This window comes from Planococcus citri, chromosome 5, assembly GCF_950023065.1.
Source record: "Planococcus citri chromosome 5, ihPlaCitr1.1, whole genome shotgun sequence".
NCBI classification, from domain to species: Eukaryota; Metazoa; Arthropoda; class Insecta; order Hemiptera; family Pseudococcidae; genus Planococcus; species Planococcus citri.
In genome coordinates this window covers 71,660,382-71,681,895 of record NC_088681.1, presented here as the reverse complement: position 1 = coordinate 71,681,895, position 21,514 = coordinate 71,660,382, and the positions used below count along the sequence as shown (strand labels likewise).

The following is a 21,514-nucleotide window of genomic DNA, read 5'->3' as shown; positions in this document are numbered from 1 at the left end:
AAAGTCATAAATGCGGATCCGCCCTTTTTCTGCGCCCAAATACCACTTTCCCGGCAGTTTTGCGGAAATCTGACATCACCAGTCGATCCGCCGTACTTTGAAACCCCCTATATCCGTGAAAAATTTTTTTTTCCAAAAATGTGACTTGTTACCTTTCCGTTCCCACCGATTCATTTATCCTTCTCTCTCCAGCTTCATCTTTAAGAAAAACGGATTCGCAAAATGAATATCGATTTTTTTTTGTGAAAACTTGAGTTTATGGGACAACGCGCTCACTTCACCGAGTTATTTGGTGAAATGACGACTTTTTTCGCGATTTTCAGACGTTGGTCACAAAATCAAAAAATTCATTTCATAACCGGATATATTTTTATGTACATGCACTTTTGATGTATGTAATGTATGTAATATGTATGTACCTCTACCTAGCTTTGTCTGATTCAGAAATTTTTCTCGTCAGGTAAAGGGATCTGACAAATTCAAAACCGCTTAAAACTCAAAAAAGAGCTGCTACGAGTAAAAATTTTCGAATTTAAAACTTAGTTGGCGATAACGAACAAACAAACGAACGAACGAAAACGTACAAACATTGATGACGAGGATAACGACGACGAGTGTTTACTTTAGCAGGACCGCCGCGCTGGGCGAGCGATGCGATGCGATGCGATGCGATGGAATCGGCAGCTCGTCGCATCATGACGACGTTGTGGTAACGATGGTATCGATGCGTAAAGGGCTTCGATGACCGAAACCGAAAAACTTAATTGGATGACTGCCATGCCGAGATTGTTAGTTTGTTAACGTTAACGTTAACGCTAACAAAACGTGACGACGACGACGACGACGACGACGACGACGATTACAACGATGGGACGGGAACGGGAATGGGATGAGGTGAACAGTGGCAGACTGCCGGACGACTTTTCAACAACTATACACTATACAGTATAGGTACAACTACAAATTAAACATCCACCAAGTACCTACCTATCTTTTCCTGTAGGTACACTCGTTACTCGTAGATGGTTCAATCATAGTTGTGTTGAACTGTATGTGTAACGAGAATAGCCTACAGGTACACAATACACATTACGAATATGTACGAGTACAAGTTTCTCTTTCTTTACCTACACTTTACAGAGACAATGGAAGGCATCTCATAGAGCAGCGTTGCGTATGTATACCGTTGACCATAGGTTGGATTTGGCAAGCTAAAAACCCGATCGTTGATTAAGGGCTCAGCACTCAGCAGCATCCGGCATCGCAGCCACCCAAGTCACACTTACTCGTCAGCATTGGCTACATCACTACAGTACGCGTACGCCGTACATCTACATACTATTCTAGTACCTATCTACCTACCTATAGGTACCTACTTAACTAACTACAACAGCCAATTGACTAAACTACTAGTAGGTAGAGAGGTAGCTGGTACACGCTATCTAACATTTCTAATTACTTGGCTTTCTAACGGTGCGGTGGCGATAGTGGCCGCGCCCGCGACCGCCGCGCCGCGCCGTTGTCAACTCAAACGCGGCTTTTGCAAAACTATCTACCGTACTTCAATCAAACCGCACATATCGCCCATTCCCATTTAGTATTCGCTAATAACACTATACACTACCACGACTCGCAGCAACGGCTAATAAGTTTGCCAACGTCTTTGCTACGCTACGTGTGCGTCTGTGACCATCTTCACTCTTCACTCTTTAGTATGCAGTACCTCTACCTACTCGTACCTCTCCATAGGACGCAGCGCCGCGCCGGTGTGCTTAGCCTGCTGTTTTTCTGTTTTTTAGGTCGTTTTTTTTACCTCATATTCAAACTACAGCGAGTATTCGATTACGTAAGTAGTAGGTACTAGGTATTGTCAAGTACTCGTATTCAACTTGGGCAGAACTACGTACATTTTCGGAAAGGGACACCTCGTGCAACACTGTCATTGCATATCCCTAGCACCGATACAATGCGTCAAGTGTAGTAAAATCTCGATAAGTAAATGCTGAATTGCTGAATTGCCTACAGCTTACAAGATAAGAGTACAGACTAGACCAGAGTGATCATCTTACTAAGGTAATTCTACGAGTACGAGAACGAGAAGCAAACCGAACGTTGGTCGCTGTCATATCCCCGACGACCAAAGTCAAACGTGACCTTAATCGATTTAAGCAATTATTCGTCCACGTCCACGTCTAAGTCTACATCTGCTTATGTACGTATTATCAACTACCGCTACCGCTACCGCTACAACTACTAGCAGATAAATGTTACTTACTCGATAGACATTCGGCAGCTTTCGCAAATAACGAACCCAGTGCCGCGGCCGCGGCCGCACACGTTCCAATCACATTTGGCGGTGAAAACTTGTTTTTGGTACAGAAAATGCGAAAAATCAACGGAAATTATTTTTCCTGTAAAAATGTCGCGACTGCGAATGTTTTTCGAACAAATCCAGTTGAAACGCGTAACTACTTTTATGATTTTAAACGATTTCTTTTTCAAAAACAAGTTACATTATTGTTTGCTTGTAAATTTTGACACAACGGGTTGTTTGTTAAGCGAACCTCTTAAAATGCTCCATCTCCGACAACACAACGCGACGCGACTCGACTCGACTCGGTCTCGGGGCAGTCGAAATTCAAAAACTATTCGCCGAACAGGTTTTCAAAAAAAAATTTCAAGTCACTCGCCACTCGCCAGGTACCATAACGATAACGATAACGAATCACTAGCACTACCAAGACTATAACGACTATAAGGCGAATGACTAATGTGCCTCGTATGACGCATACCTACGGCAGGGGCAGGACCAACATTTTTATACAATGATAATGCACAAATGTAGAATTTCGTAAACGGCAAAAGGGTTTCTTATCTCATTTTTATCGCTATATCGGCTATCGGCTATCGGCTATTCGCACATCGAATCGTTGACAATGGAAGCGTTGTGTTTGATTGCAGGTGTAGCGGTGTTGGGGGTGTTCGAGTTTGATTTGCAACCAAACGAGCGGAGGCGCGAAATTAAAGGTGTTGTTTGGGGCAGGGGATGTACGCGAAAATTTACCGACAGATATTAGAAAAAAATACCAAGTTTGCCAAATTAAACGAAAAATGAACAAACAATTAGGACGGCACCCACACGTCTCGCTTTCAAAAATTCGCATTTTAATAGGCGAAAGAGCTTTGTTTTTGTTTTTTTATGTGCGCAGTTTACTTCTTTTTTTTTTTGGTTTCATAATTTTAGAATTTGAACGAGGTTCTTTTTTTTAAAAATTCCAACTTGGAAGAATAAATTTGATTTTTAAAAAGAAAAACCAACAAAAGTATACGTACTTAAGTATCTCGAGAAATGAATACGTATGGGTATTTTTTTCCAACAAGTTAATTTTGTACATTTGGCATTTTTAATGTGCAAAAATACTTTGCTCCTTATTTTCGTAATAGGCTATACCATATAATAGATAGTTATTTGAAAAAAATTTATTACAATTTACAACAACGTTACGGTTAATAACAACAGGACAAACATGAACGAGAACACCGATTACGATAAGACGAAGTAGGAAGAGTCGAATGATGATGATGAGGAGGAGGAGGATAAGAAAGAAGGGTCGAAGAAGAAGAAGAATGCCGAACCGGAGGAGACAGAGGAAAAGGTAAGGAGAGGAGGAGGAGGAGGAGGAGGAAGTGAGGAGAAGGTGAAAAATTCAAAAACGAAGCGCGGCGCTGGCCCAAGCGCGATGAAAGGAGAAAAACCAAGCGTAGTAGAGGAAACGCGTGATGACGGCGAAATGCTGTCGAACGGGCGACTCGGCAGCCAAATTCCACGAATCCGAGTCGGCGTCGCCGGAGCCGAAGCCGGAGCCGGAGCCGGAACGGCCGGAATGAGCGTGATCGGAGGCGGCGTTCGCGCCGGCACCGCCGCCGGGGCAGGCGGCCAAGTGGCGCTGGTGTCTCATCTCGTTGATGGACTTGCCGTTGAGCTTGAGCGGCGAGATGCAGTAGTTTTTGAGGGAAAAGTTGTAGCTGGTGCGGTCGGCCAGCACGCTGTCGAAGAGGAATGGCCGGCTGGCGCAGTCGCACGGGAAATGGTTGCCGACGACGGTGAAATTGTCGGACGCGTGCACGCGGATGGCGTCGGCCGAGGCGGGCAGCCTGAGCACGTGGTTGCCGACCAGGCGTACGATTTTGACGCGATTCTCGCGCCGGATGGCCAGCTCTTCGACGTAGTCGATCTTGTTGTTGATGAGGTTGAGGGTGCCGACGTTGGTGAGGCCTTGGAAGGCGCGCGCCCGTATCGTGCCCAGGTCGGACTGCTGCACGGCCAGCACGTGCACGTGGTTGAGGCCGCGAAACGCGAACGCCTCCAACTCGAGCAGGTCCATGAAGGCGAGCTTGACCAGGCCGACCGAGTCGAGTCCGCGAAACGCGTCCGGCTCGATGACCCGGATGCCGGACGGCAGTATCAGGTGCTCGACGTTGCGCAGCCCCGAAAACGCGTTCGACTCGACCACGTGCAGCGGATTGTGCGCCAGCAGCACCAGTCGTACGTGCGACGTGCCGGCGAACGCGTACTCTTGGATGGAGGCGATCTTGTTGTGCGCCAGCAGAATGGCCGTCACGTTCTGCAGCCCGCTGAACACGAACTTCTCCAGCTTGTCCAGCGACGTATGCTGTATGGAGAGTTCCTGCAGCTTACGCAGCCCTTTGAAGGCGAACTGCTGTATGCGCGTGATGTTGTTGCCGTCCAGCGACAGCTTGCTCAGCTGCTTCAGCTCGGCGAAAGACTGGCTCTTTACGTACGCGATGTGGCTCTTGGTCAACGACAAATGCTCCACCGACCACGGCAGTCGGTAAATGATGCTGTTCAGGTCGCCGTTGTTGCACAGAGCCTATATTATACCACCAACAAACCAAACCCAATGTACCAACGTAGATGTACCAATACCAATCAATCAGAGCTCGAAACGGCACGACTTGGAGTACGTTACCTACTCGCGGTAAAACCGGTAATGGGTAGGTAATAGGTATCGTCTTCATCGAACCGGCCGATATACCGAGTGGTATTCGGTGTTCGCTTCAGCCGCTGATTGATATGTATGTACATTGTAGTGTACTACTCGGTCCCGGTTCGAGCTCTGCTACCAAAATGTACCGAACAAACTTACTGGTTCCTATCATGCATAGTATCACATATAGGTATTAGGTACCTAATACTCACTACTCAGAGGCGTGACGAAATTCTTTCCAACTTTTTCTAATTCACCTAATTTATCCCAAATACGTATTTGCAATTTTTCGCCAACATTTTTCTGCGGTGAGCGGTGAGATATCGCTGTTTTCGGCACGCCTCCGATAATACCTAATTTCGTGTCGTGTCGTGTTGTGTTGTAAGCAAACGCAAAGCCTACCTGCGAATGAGAAAGGCAGACGCATTCCATCGGGCATTTCCAATTCATAGCGTTGGTCGCGCTTCCGCTGCCCTCGCTACTGCTGCCACTGCCGGTTCCGCTACTAGTGCTATGTACAGCCATGGTAGCGACCACACCGCCAGTCCAAATGTTCCATACCAATAGACTCATTTTGACGATGAAAACCATGATGGAGGTGGAGGACAGTTTGAGCGCAACTAGCTCCTAGCTCCTAGAATAGCGTCTCACCTACAACCAATCAAACGTGTACATCTACAATATAGGCAGTTAGGTTTCTCATTCGACGAAAACTCGCATTAATTCTCGTATACGAGTAAGTTACCAGCGATCACAGACAGCCATCCTATCCCGTAGTCTATTTTTGCCATTCCCCCCCCCCCCACTCCCACAGGTCTCCCATACGAGCTACGAGTTGGATCTGATCACCGATCAGGTCGGAACAGATATCCGAAATCTTTACTAATTTTAGCTCTACAACTTACGAGTAAAACTTTAATTCAAATCGTACCGGGAAGTTTCCTCCAGTGCAAAAAAACAACGCGATTGATCAGAACATTTCTCATTTCCGCGTCAGAATCCTTCCGAATAGCCCTACTCTTCGAGAAAAAACTTCGCCCGAGCCCGGCCTAATTATTTTTGTTCTCCCGCAAGTTGTATGGAATTTCTCTACCGCCCTCCTCACCCCCCCCCCCCCAGAAATATTCGATTCCACAAACAATGCTGCGGTTTCTTTGTACGAATAGTTATAGAGTTGCTCAAAAATTCATATAAAATTTGATAAAAATCAAAGTCGGCGGAAATATTACCTATTAAAAATTTTCATTTTCGAGTGGAAATCCTTGCGAGGGTAAAAATTAGGATTTATAGTCATTGACGAGAACTCCGCGGGATAATTCTCAAATTTTCACACAATTTTACAAATTTCAGGAATCGTACAGAATATTTTCGTAGTTTTTAAAAGCCTATTTTTGGTAGGTACCGGCGCGGCGCGGCTGCGAAGGTGAGCGAACATACACCTAGTAAGTATTCGTAAATAATACGAATTTACATACGAGAATTCGATTTACTCGTAATCGCCCGTCATTTGTCGATTTTCATTTTTCAAACGAGTAACTTACTATGCTGTCGCTTGTGCACCCAATACAAGTATCTACAAGTGTGTTACTTTCGATAACACCGCATTATGGCATCTACCTACATATAATATAACTGCTAAATATCTAAATTACAGTCAACGAGTGAATGGGGTGAGCGGGGCAAAAAAACAAACGTACTTGTATAGCGAAAGTGTGACGTTTACGCTTTTAGTGTATACGTATCAAGTATATATTTAAACGTTTGCATAACAGATACGCTACTTAGGCAGACGAGTGAATGGGGTGGCGTAGTAATTTCGATACATTTGACGTAGGTACGAGTAATACGAGTAGCGCTTTATCACGTGTACACCGCACACCGTACACCTTACCACCTAGCTAGGTACCTACAGTATTTTATTTTTCATTTTTACTCGGGTAGTCGCGTACGCGTTGACACAAAATAAAAAGCCCAAATGAAACACCATTTACCTGCCATAAATTTACGTTGTTCGTTTGATATATAAAAGAGGACGGAAAACTCGAGTTGAAAGACATAGGAAACAATAAAAAGAAGTAATCCCCTGGTAAATGTCTAAAATAAGTACCTTCTGCTACGGTACTCGTATATACTTACATAGTTTGCAGTTGGAGTAGGCGAGGCGAGTATTTGTTGGTGTGCTTCGCACACACGCGCACGGTGGCGATGGCGAGCCCGTCTTAAAAATATAACCACGCTCGTTTACTAAAAGTACCCATTGTGTATACTCGTATGTGTTATGTGTACGGTGAAATTTTGCATTTCCAAGCACTTACCTATTTCGTACGTCTACGTACGTACATTTTCAGCTCGTGGTGGCACTCACTCTTGGTCTTGACTCCTCTCCTCTCCTCTGGCACACGGCACGAGTGTACTTACGCGTTAACCTATACCTACGCTATTTTTATTCGTTTAGCTTCGCTCATTCGGACTCTCCTCTTCGTAATGCCTCGTCGTCGTCGTCCCATTTTCTACTTTCATTTCTCGCGCCTTTTTGCGCGGTCACCCTTGTCCTAGCTCCATCCAGTCTACTAAGGGTGTAAGGGTGTAAGGGTGTTTAGAAAATTAAATTTCTTCATAAACTGTCAACAAACGTTGCAATACGAGTAAGACGACGAAAGCGACTACGATATACGTGAACGTAGGCTACGCTACATAGTACATCTACATACTCGTACATACTCGTAGGAAGGTGGTGGGTGGTGGGTACTGGGTAGGTTGGTATAATAGAGATAGTTGGATAGGTTACATGCACGCAGACACGATGAGGAGGTGGGGTGGGTGGGGTGGGTGGGGTGGGTTCACCTTTTCAACAAATGTTTAAAATGCTTATAAAATATCGTCTCGCCACGCCTCGTCAGCGTCACACTCACACCGCAGCTCGAACAACTACTATACCCATCGTAGCTAAGTAAGTAACGTACCTACTCGTTATAATACGGCATATCTACGTGGTTTACCTGCTACAACCACTTAGCTGTTTGTTTTCGAGTGCAAAAAAAGCCTGTATCAGTATACAGAGTTGGAAATATAAAATTCTTTATTCCGCCGAATCTTTTTGAAATTTCCAGAAAATTAAAATGGGCTTTTTTGAGAACGTCATTTGCAAAATTGTGAAATTGTATTTTTAAAACTCCGAATACAAGTACATACATACGAGTACGTATGTGTACCTAGGTACGTTGAAGCGCTCTATACCGATAATCTGTCCGAAAACGAATCGCAATTTGATTTTTCAACGTTTCGCGAACAAATCGAGATGTACGATGTACGCCGCGCCGCGCCGCGCCGTAAATACCGAAGGGTATGCAAATTTATTAACACCGCGTACCGGCGCGCGGCGCGGCTCCTAAGAAGATGACTGCGCGTGAGGTACGCGGTACTTTACAACTCATTCGCGTGGAATGAACTTGGGCGGCGACTTCGTATCTACTTGTAAGTTGTACTCGCTTACATAGATACTCGTACTCGACTACTCGTATTGTTACCAAGGTTCTACTTTATAGGTACATTTCAACTAGTGGTTCTACTTTTCTACTCGTAGACCGTGAGTTGGAAATTTGCACCCCCTACGTTAGTTTTGAGGGGCTACTGGCAGGGTCGAGCACTGCGTTTTTTCAACAATCCAACTCTCGTACTAGGAACAATCGTATTCGTTAATGTTTCCAATTTTTCGAATTTTCGAATTACCCAATTACCACGTTGCTGCGTAAACGCGTGAATGAATTTCGAAAATTTTCGGAGTCTCAAAAAATGCAAACTTTCGGGAAATTTCCAAACTCTCCTCTCCGAATGGCGAATAGCCAATAGCCAATAGCCAATAGCCACCAAACGAAGCTACCTTCCGTTTAGTAGTTTCTCCAATACGAGTGCGAGTATCAATCTCGAAGATACATACAATATTAATTACATACCTACTGTAGAAACAACATTTTCGAGGTACAAAATTCGTTTAGGCCGTTTAGGGCTTATCTACGTACCGTACGAGTATTTCAAAGAGTTAGCTCGTCAAAATTAACAACTTATCATTTTCGCATCATTTTTTCGACTAAATTTACGTACGTCGTGTACTGTGTGGTTTAATGGCGACGCGCTTTCAAAGACGAGAGTAATATACTCGTAAGCCGTAAGCGGCGAGAGAGGCTGAGACGCTGAGTCGTTTTCGTGGGGCGCGAGCGCGGGCGCGGGCGCGGCGGGGAGTCGGATAGGCAGGCAGCTACGCGTGTGTGTGTATACGTGTAGCTGTAGGTTAGGCATACCTAAGGACGATAAGCAGAAAAGTATAAAAGTTAGTTTCGGACGTTTGATGGGGTACATATGTACTTACAGTGGGATGTGATACCGATGCCATGTTCTCCCAAAGGTGATAGCTGATAGTTGAACGTAAGTGTCTATAAATTCGACTTTTGACAAAATTTCTCCATTTATTACGACTTACGAGCGTGTCAACTGTGAAGTACCGTACGCCATAGGTTCAACTTTATAGACAGCAGCAGCAGCAGCAGCAGATACGCTAGATATGTAGATAAATAGCCAGCCTATGTCCTACGTGGTACGTGTTATATTCATTAGGTATATCTATTCACTCGTACTCGTACTTGATGCAAGAATGATAGCGATAGCATTTTCAAGATACGACCCGCAACTGCGCTTCTACACTACCTACTAGTCCTACTACCGTAATCGGCAATTAGATGCGGTTGAATTGCATTCACCTACAGAACCGGAGAGCAGAGCCAGAGGGGGCTTAATCGAGTGATTTACATTTTACATCGCTAAAAGCCTCGATTAGAAAATATATTGTAGCCTACTTAATCTTTTGCCCGTTCGCGTCGAAGCAACAACGCAACAACGAAAAATAAGCGACTGGAAAAAGGCTCGGTTGCGTGGCCGACTGGCCGTGTGCCGTGTGCCGTGTACGCGTAAATGATGGAAAGGTAACCGCCTAGCTTTTTGAAAATAAAAGGCTACCGCGTACCTCTACCTACCCCGCGTTCTACCTACTCGTAAAAACTGCACAACTCGCACACTTTACCACTCACCAAAATAACAAAAACATAATTCAGTAGGCGATAAACGAGTAGGAGTAACGACGACGAGTACTCGCACAACATTACAACATACGAAAGCACAGGCACCTGGCACCTGGCACCTAAATAATCCGGTTCGGGTCCGTTTAAATACGAGTACGATACAGCCCATAACGACTAACGAGACTGGACTGCTTAAAGCGAAAACATTGAAAATCAGAATAAATGACAACTGAGGATTCAGGATTGTTTTTAGAACAGGTTTTTCAAATCTTAAACCAAAAAAATTCCACACACGGTCGCGTATTCAAAAACTAACAACACATTACCTGTACGAGTACGAGTACGAGTACGAGTACGAGTACGTGTCACGCGGCGCGGTATCCGTCATTTTTTTCCAATTAGGATACCGTAGTGGGGGTTGGCGGGCTTGAATTCAAAATACATACGCAGGGTGCCCAGAAATATCGAGTACCCCTAAAAAAGTTTTCTACTAAAATACTTTGGTTGGTCACAGTGAATGATACGAGTACGCGTAATAATGATAGCGCATGATTGGTTGTCGGACTGAGGTGATAACATTCCACCAATCATACGCATCTATTTAACCGTTCACGTTGCCAACCTATAGATACCTATTTTTAATTTAAAAAAAAAAAACTTTCTTCGGGGTTCACGATATTTCTAGGCACCCTGTATCCAAACAGACCTTTTTTTATCGCTTGTTTTTTGCCTCTCTCCTCCCTCCCCCCCACCCACTCCCCCCGCGACAAACAACCAAAAAGAATTCCATTTCCGTCTCATCTGTTTAAATTGTTCCAAAATTGCCAAACAAAAGTTTCGTTTCTCGCCAAACTTACGTACTTGTAAGGTTCTGTTTTTTTATTTATATTGCAATTTTTCTTTTGCCAAATTTGCCCGAGTCAAAATGCGTCAATTTTTGGAATAATAGTCAAAAAAGGCGACTTTTTGCCAAAATTGTCACACAGTCGAGTTCTTTTCAAAATTGCCCAAAAAATTCTCCTTTTGCCAAATAGTTGAAAAAATTCTCGTTTTTTGTAAAAATTGTTGTCAAAAGAGGGTAAATTTTTGGCGAGTTGGCAAAAAGTTGTACGTAATATGTAGGTATTTTTTTATAAAAGTTCTCGGGAAATAAGTTTTTTGATGAAATATTCGAACGGTCGTACTTAATAATTGCCAAATAAAATGTCGAGTTTATGCTTTTTTGCCTGTCTGAAAAATTCACCCAAATTTTTTCATCTTTTTCAGTTTACGGTAATTTTTTGATATTCTTGACATTTTATTGGGGGGGGGGGGAGAGGACTGCGTGCCTTCTCCCCCCCCCCCCAAAAACCCATTCATCTAGATATTCGGACAGAACGGCCCAAAAAACCTTTTCGGATTTTCAAAACCCAATTTGGGCGTCTCGTCTACTCGTAGTAGTGGTTGGAGTTGGAAGGGTTAAATCAAAAAATCAAGTTGATATTCGGACTCGGCATCCCGAAAAAACTAACAAACTCGTCTATTTTTTTTTCAGATTTAGTCAAAACTCCCCCTCCCAGTTACCTCGCGGAATAGGGCTAATCATTTCATATTTTTGCTCCTCTATACGAATTCCTACGAAAATGTTTGTCTTTATCGAGAGTGCACAACGTTTGTATCGAGCATTTTATTAATATTATCCGAGTAAGTAATTTAAAAAGTTATCTCTCCCTCTCCCTCCCCTCCAAAGGAGACGAGACATGCATGGACTTCGGCGGAGAAGTTTGAGAACAACGAATATTTTGCATAATACGTACCATACCTAGGGAAAAATGAAGTCGCGTATTTACGGCAAACCAGTTATGCAATTCTATTAACATTTTTACAACATTACGATTCGCGTGCCTATAATAGAGATTTGAAGGCAAAACAGCACCAAATTGCATCGCGTTGACTTGGAACAGTTTTGATGTCGTGTTTTCAAAGTGAATTATCACAATGCGACGGGGGGCATGGGGGTATGGGCGTCGGTGTTGGCGTTGGGTACGCCACCCTAGTTTGGGGCACGATGGAGAAAATTATCGAAATTATGAAAGGTACATAGACATACTGAACACGAATGTGATCCGATTTTATTCAGATCTGGTCGCTTTTATTAGGTCCCTCTTCTCCATGTACTCGTAAGCACTAAGCAGGCATCTGCCTATTGTGTATACGAGTACTCGTATTAGTACATCACATACTAATATGTATCTGCCTAATAGCATAGGTACAGGTAGTAGGCGTATGTACTTTCGGCGAGTACCTCGATAAGTAGGTGTAGGTGCAGGCTGTGTTTTTGGATGGTTAATTTGTTACAAGGCTAGCATTTCAAGTCTTGAAGGAGTACTGTGTATCCACTGTATCCTGTATCGAGAACCCGAACCCGAATACCAACTACGCGTAAACAGTAAACACCAAAGGGTAAAAATTTGCGAAGCTGGATAATACAGTTACTCGTATTTGCGTACGATGTACGATGTGCGATGTGCGATGGTTTCGGTTGGCGGTGGTACTGGTGGCATGGCATGGCATGGCATTTTATGCGTTATCGCTGTACATCTTTCATTCGACCGCACGCTGCACAGTACGGGTGATTTACTCTCTCGAGAGTTGGTCGTTAGTGTGGCGTATGGCGTATGGCGTATGGCGTATGGCATGTGGCATAGTGCCACTGCCTCAGTAGGTACTAGGTACTAGGTACCGTGTAATTCGCCTAGGCTATCCACATCTACTAAGCACTTATAATACTCGTATACGACATACGCGTACTGTACAGGTATTTACAAATACAATCTGCAATCGAATTCGTATTCGTATTCGTATTCGTATTGCATCTACCAGCTTTGAAGCTTTCCTATTCATTGCGCCTACGTTAAAAAATTCGTCCTACATTTCCAAGATCGTAACCTAAAAGATTCCGCAAATGAAGCTATGCGAGTGCTAAAAACGGGCTTCTTTTATTTCCCTAAAAACATAGCTACTCCCCCCCCCCCCGCCACAAACAATCCGCTTTTCCGACCTTTCCTAGGAAGTCGTGGGCGAGTAATTAAAGCAATTTTTTTCGGCGACTCGAGTTGAATTGAAAATTTTGAATGCTGAAAATTCAATAATAGGTATTCGAAGTAAAGATACGAATTTGGAAAAAAGATTTTTGTTTGACGAGCGAGAATTTGAAAAACATACCATTTAACGATACGATGAGCAACGCGACGCGACGAATTAATACCGAAGTTGGACGATAGCTATGCGGTTAATTAAATACGAGTTACTAATACATACCTACATATACAATATACATACTACCTAGTTAATGTGAACAAACTTCCCCGCCTTAAAAACAAACATTTAAAAAAAATAGTAAAATACGAGTTGGAAAAAAATAACAAATACTAGTCGTAATAATATGTACCTATACCTATAATACCTGCAGTAGGTACGTGGGTGAAGGCGTAAATAACTACGAGTAATCTGGCACGGGCACGGGCTAATGATAACCAAATAATTTTCGTATTCGCCTAATTAATCAAAGTTATGTCGTTCTCGCTGTCGGTAAACTCGCGATCTAATGAAATTTCGATACCTAATAACGTAATAAAATCACCTCCCGTTTCGTCTCCATCACCCAATCCATTTCACCACGTGCGAATTCGTATTCGGGAGATTCGATTTTCGCGGAAACTAAATACGAGTACGAGTAACTACGTAGGTCGCAGGGTGGCTGTACCTTATTTACCTATAGAGTAGGTACTCGTATTATGATGAACATTTTTTCCCCGTTTTTTTCCCGCTTCCGACTCGCTGAAGGGTGCAGGTGAGCCTCCCAATTTTACAAAATCTGAGAAAATTGAAGTATCTCGATTCTCGAGTTGTGAACTTTCTAGACCCAACACCTTCCTCAGTCATCAGTCGAGTCCACTCATGACTAACCTTCGATTAGAAAGGAGAGCTCTAATTTATACCTATACTTACTCGCGCAAAAAATATTGTCGTTCCAGGAAAGCTCCCCCCTCTCAGTTTTCAATATTTGTACGATAAGAAATCTGAAAATGAGAAATGTTCATGTTTTTTTTACATTCTAATCCTCGAATTTGGTCCATTTTCGTTTAAAATATTGCTAAATATTTCTGCGACCTTACTAAGTGTAAGTACCTACACGATGAAAAAATCAAACTTGTCCGATCCGTCAAAAAATGAAAAAATGATTTTTTTTTGGACGTTGTTGGCAAGAACAAGATTGTTCGACAATTTTGGTAAAAATTGGCCCGTTGACAATTTCACCAAAAAATGATAAGAAGGCACCAACCTCATTCATCTACATACGAGTATAGTAATACCGCATCTTACGTATGAAACGAAAAAACATTATCTATTAAATTTTGTTTGAAAATCCGTCAAAGGCCGGCCGATTCGATCATCTTACCCGCACCCGCACCCGCTGTTAGGAAGAGGGGAGTTGGTCAAATTTACTGCAAAAGGGAACTATTTCGACGATATTTACCTACTATACACATTACACAATACACGTCATGTACGAGTAATTCAGAGTACAAATTACAAAACTTTTTCAGCTCAATGCATAATTTGCTCCGGTCTCCTCCGCGTATTAATCCTCCTTGTTTTTTCTGTATTTTTTTTTTCGCTTTTTTATATATGTACGTATCGTATAGGTAATGTATTGTGTGTTTCAGCCAAGTACTCGTACTTTTACTTACTGCAAGTGTAGGCGCGAGTCACGAGTCGCGTTATAGCCGCACCTCGCACCTCGCACCTGCATCACGTTGCGTTGTTTTTTTCTCTCGATACTCGTTAGATTACACGCTGACGCTGACGCTGACGCGGACGCAGGTAAGGTTACGTATTACGTAAGGGTAAGCAGAGGCACGGGTAATTCTTTTTCGTTCACCCTTTGATAAGAATTATTCGCCCGCGCCGCGCCTCGCCCCGCCGGGCTCTGTAGTATTGTTTATTTGGTCGGGTGACGGTGGTAAGTGTAAGGGTAGTACGAGTAGACGAGTACGTATGTACATCAACATCACTATATTCTGCACGATACCAAACAGGCTGCATACACAATACACATAACACAACACATAGTATACCAGATACCTATTCGTATGTAGGGCTGAGGCAGAGGCAGAGGCTGCGGCTGCGGCTTCGGCTTCGGCGCTGAAATTTTAATACGTTGGCAAAATTCTACTCACAACTATCACAGGTGTAATACAATTACAAGAGGGAAAGTTGATAATTTCATTACGTATTCGGATACACCTTGTTCGGTTATAATTATGCCCATGTACGAGCCTAAGCGTTAATTTTAAGCGCCCTTTTTGTTCGTTTTTACTATATTTATGTCATATCGTATCATTCGTTATTCCGAGCTGGGGCGCAAAAAAAAAAAAAAAAGCGCAAAGCGCACTACTAAGGAGAGGCGTGCGGCTGCGGCTATATCGTTATACGTAGTATATGGCTACACATTGAGCCTACACGTACGTATACATTACATACGTATAATATACTCGTACTCGTGCCAGCGCGGCGTCCGCCGTTCTCGGACACAGGTAACCTGCTCCAGCACACTCCAGCACGGTGCAAGCTCCATACCTACCTACATGTAGAGAGGTACCTATTACGAGTATGTAGATGTACGTATTTACATTTAGTACCTACACCCAGCACCCATAATACACGCGTTCGGTCGACGAAAAAACGCCAATTTCAACTTCCGCACGCGTCAGCCACCTTCATCCCTTTCGGAAGAAAAAAAAAACAAATTACCCGCAGTCGTCGCGTTGCTTTCTTCGTTATTAATTATTACCTATTCGGTTATGTTTATTGTTTGTAAAATGCTTCGTTTCGAAATTCAATTAAGTAGTATACCCAACTACCCAATTACCCACTCGTCGTAAACCCTTGTACGTAGTTGACTCTTCGATTATTATTCACGAGTATAATTGCTAATTCTTAGAATCGAATCGAATCGTGTACGAGTAGAAAAAAATTCAAATATCAATATCAGTAAATACCCGAGGATAATTTATAAGGAAAACACGAGAACCTCTGTTGTTAAACACGGTACGGCGTATCATTTAAAATGGGATGGCGTCAACATTAAGCATCTAGCAAAGATTTATCAGAATCTACCTATAGGTATGTAGTTAGGTACAAGGAATCATTCTAAAACATCAAATCAGCCCAATTTTGCTCGATTTTTTTGCGGGTTTCTCGCGACATTAGGAGAGAAAGAAAATCGCCATTATTGGCTCCACAACCTCCCGTGAGACAGCCGCGGACAGCCGGGATGAAGAAGAAGATATTACCCTATCTATTCAATTTTCAGGCAATTTTGAGAGCCTATTAAAAAGACGAATCATACGCCGCGATATTTCTTCAATTTTAATCAAAAAATTTTACGAATATTCGTTTTATAGGTACATAGTACAATGTACATACTATTTGATACAATTCGCAATCAACTTTGAAACTCCGCGAAGAGATTTCCCATGTACATTTGTATGATTGTAGCAGTCTAGACCTAGAGCAATCAAACTTCAAAGTTGGCATCGTGACAAGAAATCTCAATTGCTGGGGGAAAAAACAAGAAAACAAAAAAAAAACCACTCGGACCCGAACTCAAAACAAGACTAATTTAACAATGAATAACCCGAAAATCTCGCATAAATTGTTCGAATACGATGAAAAACAAAAAAAGAAGTTTAATTAACGAAAAATAATTTGAAAATACGTAGAAATTGGCCGAGCCTTGAGCGGAGCCGAGTCATTGTGAAAAACTGATAATCGATAGGGCTATGCTAATTATTACAAGTAAACTGGCGTTGAAATTTTAAAAATATCGTTCGCGATACCATAAAATTTGTTTAAATTATTAAAGCGCGATAGTAAAACTTTTTAATCTGATGTAAAAATTGTAAAACGAGCGAAAAATTGATCAAACATAATATGGCAAAACTGTGGTAAAATTTCAGAAAATATCGCTCAAAATACCTGCTGTAAAAACGGTTCAAAAATCAAGAGATGTCGATACATTATTATCATTTTGCAAAATTACTCGTACTTACATACGTTTAAAATATCAAAAAAATCGATGAAAATAATGCAAAAATTCAAATCGCTCGAAATGCTGCATTGCGCGGCTGCACAAACAAACCGTTTGAAAATGAAGAGATTTCAATAAATCATTACGCTTCACTATTGGCTACGAAACGAAAGTTATTGGTGAAAAGTTGCGCAAAAGATGCTGAAAAATTTGTTAAAATTGGGGGATAAGACTCTACAAAAAATCAAAAGCGATTCGAGATGCTGAAAAAAATTGTTTTATCGACGAGATGTACCTCACAGTTTCGAAAAGTCATTAAAACTGGATGAAAATTTCGAGGTGAAGGCGTATTTTTGAAAAAATATTTTCAGCGCAAAATTGATGCAAAAATAGGCTATCGCTGAGAAACCTTACACACCGGACCTGAATTCACTGTGTCAAAAACCCTTTTGTTCTTAACTGAAATTTCGAATACAATCGTGACGTGACCAAAAAATTTTTTCAAAAAAAGCACACTTTTTTGGAAAAATGATTTGGAAGATTTGAAATTTTAAAAAATAGCGAGAAATTTCACGAAAATGAGGTAAAAATTGTTTCGAATGGTAGGTGTAGGTATAGGTACGTAAACGTATAAAAATTACTGTACGGCATTGAAAATTCTTGCAATTACAACAAAGCTGGCTCAAAATATCAGAAAAATTAGCTGAATTTTTGAAAAATTGGTTAGACTAGCGTGTAATTAATCAAACACCGCGGGAATCGCTCGAAATACCTATGATGATGATTACTCAAAATTCAAGAAAAATGTATCAAGTAGGTAAAGTGATGTAAAATCCCGTGTAATATTGTTAAAATAGCACTAAAACGTGGAAATATTGTTCAAAATGTCGAAAAATGTCTCAAAATGCCAAAAAAAACCACACACAAAGAAAAAACTAGACATCTAAATAAATCGGCATCAACATCGCTTGAAAATACGTACGTACAGTATGAACGTTGATAAAACACCATAAAAATTTAGTGAAAGTTAAGAAAATAACTTAAAATAAGTACCTATAATGCGGTATTAAATTTAGGTATAAATCCAACGTGCGAAAAATACAAACAAAAATTTTGGAACTGAAAAAGGAATGAAGAATGAAACCGCAGTTTAACGAATTGAAGCAATTTTTAAGAATTCGTAATCGTAATAAGACAATTTTACCGAATTCGGAAATTTCAAAATAAAAATCGCAACCGCTAATTTAATGTGAGACCAGAATAAGATAGAAATAGAAATTAAATTTGTGGATGGATTTGAATACCGTCCTAATGAAAATTTTCCAATCGAATGCCAAACTAAATTCTAAATAGAAAAATCAAGCGCTTTTGATGTTGAAAGAAGACAGCGGAATGTAACCTTATTGTTCGATAAAATTAAGGGAGGCGACAAATTTGATTGAATTGACGAGTAAAATGACCGATCGTAAATTTATACGTAATTTGAATTTTGATTTCGGATCGTAAATTTTAAATTCAGAAAATATGTTCGAAATTACTTGTAATCAATAGGCAGATAAATATTCATCATTCTGAAATCGATAAACTTGAAATATGCTATAATTACGTCCGAACGGAAAACTTAATTAATTACAGGTAACTGAAATCGAGTAAGTACAAATATATGTACAAGTAAACAGTTAAACACTCACCAGTAGGTAATAGGTACTTATATTCTCAGATGGCATAAGACAAATCACTCGTCGTGCTATACTTTTACACCGACAAGAAGCGGAAGCGACTTAACAGACTCGAACCCGACTAAAAACTCAACGATCGAGTGCATTCGCGTTAGATAAATATCGATAAACCGCGTAAGATGAAAAGAAAAAATACTGCAACCAACCCCCGATACCCCGATCGGAATTCGTGAAAATCCGTTTCTATTTCGCACAATTTACTTAACAAACCTCGATCCTTATCAAGGTGACGATGACGTAACGAATAATTTCTTATCTATTACGTTCGGTTTAGGACATTTTTAAAAATTTCATTCTTAAAGCGATAAGAATAGGGCTGGTGAACCGGTGTCGCGTACGTTTTGTGCAAAAGAAATGGTTTGTTCATTGTTGCATTGTCGCATTGTCGCGTCGGGTATCTGAGCGATAAGAACGATGAGTCACATCGGCTTCGGCAACACGCTCGGCCATTGTACTCGAGTCTTCTTTCTTCCTTTTTTGGGCATTTGAATTTCGGCTAAATATAATTTAACAAATATTTTTATCCAACATTCTGTTTCGATAGGTAGTGTTGGTAAAGCAATAGGTATTCGTACAGGGTGCCCAGAAATATCGAGTACCCCTAAAAAAGTTTTCTACTAAAATACTTTGGTTGGTCACAGTGAACGACACGAGTAATAATGATAGCACATGATTGGTTGTTGGACTGCAGAGATAACATTCCGCCAATCATATGCATCATATGCATCTATTTCACGTTGCCAACCTACACGTATATTTTTAGTGAAAAACTTTCTTTGGGGTACTCGATATTTCTGGGCATCCTGTATTAGATATTGCGAATTTGGTACGAAGGATTTAAACGTTTTCAAATTCAAATTTAGCGATTCGATTTCTGCAATGAAAATAAGAAATACACTCCGAATAAAAATGCCTACTCGTAATACTAAAAGTAAGTAAGGTAGCTAGGCACAAATTCACGTACAAATACCAAAACATCCATAGATCAAGTAGATTTCATCACTGAAGGTACGAGTACATATAGTAGCTCAAAATGATTCAATTTATCGAATTTAGTCCAATCGTTTACCTCTTGATACTACGTAAGGGTCGGATGGATAAAAGAACTTTCCATTTTTAAAGTTGTTTTGAAAATTTGAAACTGGGCAAGTTTTTTTTAAAAAATTAGGTAATTTTCTGGGAATTTGAGAGCTTTTGGTCACACTAATTTTTCTCTATTTTCAGTTTTTCACAAGATTTTTTAAATAGAAACTTTTATGTCAATTGAGCCATTTTATGCTTATTTTTATGAATTTTTTCCATGATTGTCAATGTGACTCTCATTTCCTTCGTCACCCCGGAAAGAAGAAAAGGAAACGATTTTTAAGTACTTAGGCCTAGGCGCCTAGGTCACGTAAGACAGAAAGCACCGACGACAGTTATTAACAATTTAAGAGCCTACGATTCGTAAAAAAAAAAATACTGATGGATAATCTATTAGCTATTACTACATACCTACTCGTATTACATATATGTATACTTAATATGTATAAGGTAGTCAAGCAACTAAACTAAGAAAAAATATTACGGCCGGAGGAGGTGGGTAGAGTTTTATCTGAGCCCTTGTGCGACTAAAGTAGGCTTACTTACGTACTTATATCTTGCTAATAATTACGTATCACTCAACTTGTTACTCATCCGATAATTGTTTTGATTTCACGTATACAAATAATATAAAATACCTAATACAGTGCCTAGGTACGTTTATATTTTTGAATAATTGAATATCAATTCCTATAATATACTTAGAGATATATAGATATGTATCGAAAAAAAAAAACAGAATTTGAATACGTATAGTCTTTTTTTAGGCTGTCTGTACGATGTGATCGCGATAATAATAGGTATTAGGTACACTAGATAATAATAACAATACGAGTAATAATAATACCTGATGAAAAATTTAGAAAAAAACCACACTCACACACAGACGAGCGATAGCGATTTATACTTAATAAAAGAGTAAGCAGAAACACGTAGGTATTTAGGTAGAAAAGAAAACGTTGGAATTGAAAATTACCTCGTCGTAACGTAAAAAACGAAAGTGTAATGCTCGAGAGTCGAGAGTATGGCTATGGATATAACGATGCGCTTCCTCAACACGCAGACGGAATTACACTACACTACTGCGAATTGGAGTACTAAACAGTTGATGGCGGTTGGTTCAGCTTCAGCTCTGTTGAATGTGATTGATGCACAAGGGTTAACATGCGCTACTACGGCTACTCTACCCAATTTTCGCCATCGCCACATTGCACTATTCCAATTTCAATGAGGAAATTTCACAAGAAAAAACAACCACAAAAACAATAGATGTAGATACCTCTGCCTCACCCGCATTAGTCCTATTTAATTTAGGAAATAGTTAATAACGTTATACCCAACACCTTCACCTATCCCATGGACGGTTAGGTACATCATCGTACCTACGTAAATCTCTAATTAATTTTTTAGGAACAATTTTAGTGTACATAAATCAACATTTTCAGGTAGCACTACGAAGACTGACTACTGATTCCAGTAACTATATACAATATACATATACGAGTAATATGTAAAATAGGTAACATAAAAGGACGA

At 40.9% G+C, this 21,514-nt stretch overlaps 1 protein-coding gene across 2 annotated transcripts; it reads right to left on the bottom strand.

The window, feature by feature from the left end:
- Nucleotides 1-3,462: 3,462 nt before the first annotated feature.
- Nucleotides 3,463-21,446, bottom strand: LOC135846763 (leucine-rich repeat-containing protein 15). Of its 2 annotated transcripts, none has more exons than XM_065366036.1 (3): nt 20,826-21,446; nt 5,412-5,660; nt 3,463-4,892 (listed from the first exon to the last, which is right to left on the bottom strand). In XM_065366036.1, exons 2-3 carry the CDS (start codon nt 5,598-5,600, stop codon nt 3,708-3,710), a joined length of 1,374 nt encoding a protein of 457 aa, XP_065222108.1. In that variant the 5' UTR covers nt 5,601-5,660; nt 20,826-21,446; the 3' UTR covers nt 3,463-3,707. The 2 variants fall into 2 exon arrangements, with proteins under 2 accessions (XP_065222108.1, XP_065222109.1); XM_065366037.1 differs by lacking the exon at nt 20,826-21,446 and adding an exon at nt 18,848-19,386.
- Between the last annotated feature and the right edge of the window lie 68 nt (nt 21,447-21,514).